The sequence below is a fragment of the Limulus polyphemus genome, unplaced genomic scaffold, assembly GCF_000517525.1.
Source record: "Limulus polyphemus unplaced genomic scaffold, Limulus_polyphemus-2.1.2 Scaffold1793, whole genome shotgun sequence".
NCBI lineage: Eukaryota > Metazoa > Arthropoda > Merostomata > Xiphosura > Limulidae > Limulus > Limulus polyphemus.
Window position 1 is genome coordinate 77,371 of NW_013667403.1, and position 7,116 is coordinate 84,486.

Genomic DNA, 7,116 nt, shown 5'->3' on the forward strand with positions numbered 1-7,116 from the left:
TTCGTTATTTATCAGCCACACACTACTGGGTTTTCCATCGTGACGTTATGTAATGTTTCGTAAAAATACTAATGTCCGATGAGAATCCACTGAAGTTAAATGAGTTGTAATGTTTGAACTTTGTAAATGCTCCTGGTCAAATATCTGAAGTTTTCTGCTTGATAAGCATGATAACAATCACAGTTATAGCTTCCGAAGTTTATAGCACACTGACTATAGCGAACTAATAATAGATACTCTCCTTTGGCTCATCCCGTTGGTTATATTTATAGGCTGCAGGGGCTTTCTAGAAAATTCAGATTACATAACAATACAAATTGTTGACTCTTACTGTAGAGATTCTTCTACAACTTTGGAGAATAGGCGGGAGTTTCGCAATACGTATTTAACTGTATAAGCTATATATGATTCTAAATATAAATTTAATCTAAACAAACGTTGATATTAAAATAAATATATAATAAATTTGTTACAAAACACAAAAATCGTTATTTTATTTATACTAATTTTTTAATATGAAATAAAACTTCTGTTTTTTCTTTTTAAGGCTTTCACTTATTAAAAGTAAAAGATTTAATTATTTATTCAGATGAACAGGTGGATGGTGAAGCACCACTTACGAGTAACAGCAATGTTTCATGGAAGCATGGCAGACAGTTGCTCAGACAGTAAGTTGAAAATTTTTCCCAGTAACTGAGCTGCTATTCATATGAATAGCAAAGAAGGTTATTTTTTTCTAGAGAAAATGTGTAAAAGTGAATAAAACTGTGGGCTCTTGGATGAGAATGATGTTTAAAAGTTTTTGATTTTTAAAGCTATCCAAATGTGATAATATTGTAGAAAGTTTATATTCCAAAACAAACTTACCTTTGCTAACACTATAGCTATTTCTTGATCTCCAGGGTTTCAACTCTTTGCCCCTCTAAACACTGAAAATGCTTGCTCCAGTCTTTTATACCCCACTCAAATGCACTTGGTAAATTCTAATTTGCAAAATTCTCCACCAACTTCAATGCACCCTATATCTAGGTACTAATATAAGCACCTTATTCAGATAATATAATCACTTTTTTATTGACAAAGCATTTGGCATGGGTTTCTATAAACAGGATTGATGTGATTATTCACAATTTATGTTGCATCTTTGAATGTGGTTGGCATTACTATGGTTATATCTTCATTTATATTTATAAATTACTTTTAAAGAAACATACCGAGTATGAATTCCCGAGTTAATGTTTCTATTATGGAAGCATTTGGCTCCTTCCTTGTTGGCAGAAAGGATGGCAAGTGACTAATTGGTTTTTCCTCCTTTTTCTGATATTGCTGTTCATGCTGGGAGATTTGCTGCTCAGTTACGTGACAGGATGGCTCTGCCTTGACCCTCATATTTATTGGAACAGCATGCTTTGGCTTATAACTGCCAGGAGGAGGTATATATAGATTCTCAATGTATAAACAGATAAGTTTTCTCGGATTTGTCTTACTCTCACGACTGTCCTGGGGTATTTATCTTCAATCCAACTTTTGTCAGAAGCCTATCAACGTTCCTCTCAGCAATTTGAGGATGAGTTGGGGATTTTGCTGACATCTACCTCATTCAGATTGTCTTTTTTCTGTTCTTCCTCTGGCTTCCTGGCTGGTTTGTTTTTAGGATTTATTGGATAGTGACGCTTTGTTAGAAAGTGTTTGTTTACCATCTTCTGCCTTCTCCATCCCAGGTTGTTTCCAGAGTTTTAGAGACATTATAATCATGAATTGATTCAGCCTATTTACCATCTTCTGCCTTCTCCATCCCAGGTTGTTTCCAGAGTTCTAGAGACATTATAATCATGAATTGATTCAGCCTATTTACATTCTTCTTTATCATCATTGGCTTCTTGCCTTTCTGGCACTAATCTGGTAGTGTTGGCTCGTAGTGTTTCCTGACCCCCTCTTTCAGTTCCCATAATGGAGTCCGTCCATATCCTTGATGATCTTCGGCTTGGGCGGACCTACGACAATGGCATCAGAGACTATCCTGTGGGTGAGGGAACAGTGGGAACACAATTACATCACTTTCTGGACATTTGGAGTTCTTTCAGGAGGGATCCATTGGAACTCCATGTTCTGGCTTCAGGGTTGATCATTCAGTTCACATCTCCTCCACCATTATCTGCATAACCTGTTGCCTTTTCACATCTTTTCAGATCTTCGGCAAGTGGACCTTCGTTCCCAGACCGTTAGAGAGTTGTTAGTCAAAAGGGCAGTAGAGAGGGTTGATCCTGTTCTTCCGAGATTTTATTCCCATATATTCATTGTACCCAAGAAGACGAGATTGGCATCCAATCATCGATTTGTCTCAACTCAACCAATTTTTATATCCTCCTTGCTTTACAATGGAATCTGTTCTCAACCTACGATGGGACTTTGCGCTGGGGCTCTGGATGACCAAGTTCGATGTTAACGATGCCTATCTCCATATTCCTATAGTGTAATCTACCAAGATATTTCTCATATTTCTGCACAAAGGTCAGGTGCTGCAGTTTAGGGCTCTACCTTTTGATCTTGCATCAACACCTTATGTCTTCTGCAGAGTTGTTCAAGCTTTTTCTCATCATCTGCATTTTGATCTTGCATCAACACCTTATGTCTTCTGCAGAGTTGTTCAAGCTTTTTCTCATCATCTGCATTCCTTGGGTCTGTGCACACATCATTATATGGATGACTGGCTCCTTCTGGCACCATCCCATCAATTAGCAGAACAACACTCTCAGATTCTCCTTTCAGAAGCTACAAAAGCAGACTTCCTTATCAGACTGGAGAAATCTATTCTGTCACCAATTCAATATTTCATCTATCTGGGTGTGTTTTTCAATACTCACTTAGTTGTGCTCAACTAACCCCTATTAGGCTTCAAGCTATGGAAAGAGCCATGAGGCTTTTACTTATGTCTCCCAAGGATGGTTTTCTATCTTTTGGGGATGTGGGTATCCCTTGAGCCTTTTATGCATTTGGGATGACCACATATGAGGTCCCTTCAGTGGTCACTGCGGGATCAATGGATCATGCATTTCGATCCTTTGGATCATCCTATCTCTTTACTCAGGAGCAACATTGTTGACTGCAAATAGTGGTTGGATCGGAACAACACTACAATTGGGGTATCCATTCCACCACCTCGTCTTGAGATCCATTTGTTCACAGACACATCTCTTCAGGGATGGGGAGCTTATCTTCTAGATCAGGAGTTCCAAGTTACTTGGATAGAAGACAAGTCTACCCTTCATATCAACGTTCTCAAACTTCTTGCAGTACGCCAGGCAATGGTTCAAGGTCTGTCTCTCTTTGAAGGGAAAAATTGTCATGATACATTCCAACAATTCCATGGTGGTATTTCAGATTTCTCGTCAAAGAGGCATACATTGTTGAGACCTTTGTTATCATACCTTGGATCTACTCTACTGGGCTCATTCCCATCATATCAGTCTTTTAACATGTCATGTTACAGAAGTGATGAATTTAATTGCAGATCACTTGTCTCGACCCAACTGGCTTCTTTCAACGGAACGAATGTTACATCACGAGGTTTTTCAGTGTATTTGCTCTCAGTTCGGGTCTCCAATGATTTATTTCTTTGAGAGTCATTGGAATTCTCAACTGCAGTTGTTTTGATCTCCGTTACCTTATCCTCAAGCATTGGAAGTAGATGCGTTCAGTCAGGACTGGGCAGGTTTACATCTGTATGCCTTTCCCCTGATTTTGCTATTGCCCCAGGTTCTGACTATGGTTCGTTCCACTCCCTGTCTAGTTCTCTTGGTTGCACCATATTGGCCAGCTCAAACATAGTTTCCACTTCTTTGATATATGCAGGAATGTCCACCTCAACCTGTTCCACATTGACAGTCTCTGTTGAGACAACCTTGATCTGACATTCTCCACCCAGATGTTCGGAAACTCAATATTCATGGTTAGAAGTTATGTGGTCCTTTGCCAGACATACGGTTTTAACTTGTAAGGTTTCTCTGTATTTAACTAAATCTCTCTTAGGCCAACCACGGCCATTTATCAACAGAAATGGAATACTTATCATCAGTGGTGTATTAAAAGGAATTTAAACCCTCTTCATCCTAGAGTATCTACCATATCCCATTTTATGACTTGGATATTTGAGAGGAGTCCTTATCCACTATTTTTTGGTATTCCACATATTGGAAGGTTTTGAGTCCTCAGTGCTATCAAATTTACTCAAATCCTTTCATATTCTTTGACCCAAATGACCTTTTCAGTTACTGAATTGTCTTTTCCTCCTCTTGAGCCCTTAGTTTCACCTTTCTCTTAAATTGTATTTTTTTGTTGGTGTTGGCTTGTGGACGTCGTTGGTCGGAGTTGTTTGCAATCCATGTGCGTCGGACTCTTTTATCATTCCACATTTGTCCTGCTTTGTCCTGATAGGCAATCAGGGAAGGGGAAAGACCCTTCTCACCAATCCATTTGCCTGCCATTTCTCACTTTTATGACCACTCTGATCCTGATCATCTGTTATGTCCTGTTAGGGCCCTCAAGTCTTATGTGGCTCGTACTAACTCATTTTGAGGTAGTAGGAATCGATTGTTCATTCATTGGAATCCTTCTATTTCCCATGATTTATCTCCCATTACCATAATGAGTTGGCTTTGTAAACTGATTCACATGGCCTATAAATGATTATTGTTACAGGAAAGGAATCTTTTGCATGTCATATATCTGTCATTAGCCACCCAGTTGAATTACTCTCTGGAAGACAGTTTACAGGCTGGTATGTGGACTACTCTTAATACTTTCCAGTTGCATTACTTACATGATCTGGTAGTTTCCTTTTGTAGGGATTTTGACCACAACTGTTAGATTTTACCCAGAGGTGTTTTCTGCAATCATATACTCTTTTATTTCCAGGGTCCCTTTAATTTTCACTTAATCCCACTCTGTGGCAAGTGTTGCCCAGGTAGGTATGCTTTCTCTTTTCAATTCTGCACTAGAAACCACTTTTACTATAATTACTATAGGTTGCAATAGGCTCTGTTGAAATAGGGTGTTCCATAAGACCATCTAGGTGCCTACCAGATGGTATTACCTTATGGACTATCATGAGTAAAGCTACAGGGGATCCTACCCATCCCTGCTGATCTTCAGGTTGAATAAATCCAGATCAGTTTGCTTTTAAAAATGTAGGGAACTTGGTTCATCTATTGCACAATTTCCAGAGCACTGTTCTTCAGGACTCCACAATGCATATTACCCCCCAGACTCTACTAGTGGAGCTTGGGAGTCCTTACCACCCCCCAGTTTCCAGTCATTGGGGTGATGGACAGAGGCTTTTCCTCCAGAGTGTTCAAATGTGTTTTTCCACTCTTGGAGAAGGGCAAAATTGGGGGCTCTCCTACTCAGGTTCCTGGATGTTAGTAGGAGTATCACCAGCCTCCATGAGAGCCTAATTGTAATTCCGGTTAAGATTTGACACAAAGCTATCTGGTTGAGGGGTGCATGGCCCTTCTCTTTGATCAATGTCGATTTTGTATATTGTTCATGGAAGGAGGTCCACTATCCCCTCATAATTCTGAATGCAAAGTGGTCCCATCCTAGGATCTTGGTCGAGCACAGGTTCCACATCCTCTCCATAATTCCAAGAGGAGCAGAATACTCTTTGCCCACTTGGTTAGGAAGTGAGGATGAATGTTCATAATTCCAGATCGGATGAGCTCTGTTTTTTTGGTTGAGTATGATATACATGATCCCATCATTCTTAGCCTGGGGTGTTTTTATTTGGACTTCTTCAGGTGGAGGAGAAAGTTTGTCCACTTTGGTGATGCGTACTTTCTTGTCATGATTCTGGTGGTGCGAAATGCATCACTCTATGGACATAAATTGGGATCCAATCAAAGTATATATGTATGTGTGTGTGTATAACATTATGGGCCAATAGCCCGAGCCACCAACTTGGGATATAGGTACTACATCCTCTTAATCCAACCCCCAGTTGTGGATCCTTAGCTATCTAGTTGGGGCTGGCCTATACTGATGATTACTCATATTCTATTCCACTTTTGCTATAGGAACTGAGTTTCAGGTGAAGAGCGTATCTGTTCTGGATGTAGTGTGGTTCCCCCACTCTTGTACTATTTTATCTTGGTACACTCCTGTTCTATACAGACGGTTTCTATATGGTTCATGCCTGGACTGGTCCCTCCACTTTCTCAATGTGGGATTCTAGCTATAGTGTCAGCAGAAGTAAGTATGTTTTGGAAGTTAATGTTTTCCTAAACTGAAAATGTATTTCCAATAATACTTACCTCTGCTGACACTCTCCCATCCTACCTCCCCATTAAAAGCTGGTTTATGTGTTGAAAAAGTGATTACGTTATCTGAATGAGGTGCTTATATACAGTACCTAGATAAAGGGTGCATTGAAGTTGGTGGAGAATTTTACAAATTAGAATTTGCCAAGGGCATTCGAGTGGGGTATAAAAGACTGGAGTAAGCATTTTCAGTGTTTAGAGGGGCAAAGAGTTGAAACCCTGGAGATTGAGAAATAGCTATAGTGTCAGTGGAGGTAAGTATTATTGGAAATACATTTTCAGTTTAGGAAAATGTTAACATTTGTATGAAGTACTATAGAATTTGAAAAGCTTCAGTAACTTTAAAGTAGTGTAGATGGTAAGAGGATTATCAAAACTCAACTTATGGTACTGCTTGATAGTTTGTTAATCATGTAGTAAATAGCTCCTATAAGAATGGACTGATGTAGAAATTAAACATAATGCGTTTGGTTGAAAGTGATAAGATGGAACAAAACAACTGTTTTTAAATTGTATGTCAAATTATGATATATTTTATAAGACATGTAAAGATAGAAAAATAATCTCAGGTTTTTTAGAATGTACAGTAAATGGTGTGCCACTGTATGTAGCTTTATTTTTTACTTTTTAAAATACCACTAAGGAATGTGATTCACACAGACTGTAAAAGATATATAAAACTTATTATATCTTTAAAAATTATTGAACATTATTTTTTACACTATAGAGTCTTTAAATTCCTGAATTGAGAATATTAATTAAAACTACAAAGTGAAGCTGAATAGTTTTTTAGTGCTCTTCA

General features: G+C 38.6%; 1 protein-coding gene across 1 annotated transcript in view; it reads left to right on the forward strand.

The window, feature by feature from the left end:
• Positions 1–7,116, forward strand: part of LOC106464956 (striatin-3-like) — a 60,331-nt gene that overhangs the window by 7,398 nt on the left and 45,817 nt on the right. The window contains exon 4 of the mRNA XM_013925130.2: positions 590–668. Within this exon, the coding sequence (XP_013780584.1) occupies positions 590–668 (79 nt within the window). The remainder of the gene's footprint in view (positions 1–589; positions 669–7,116) is intronic.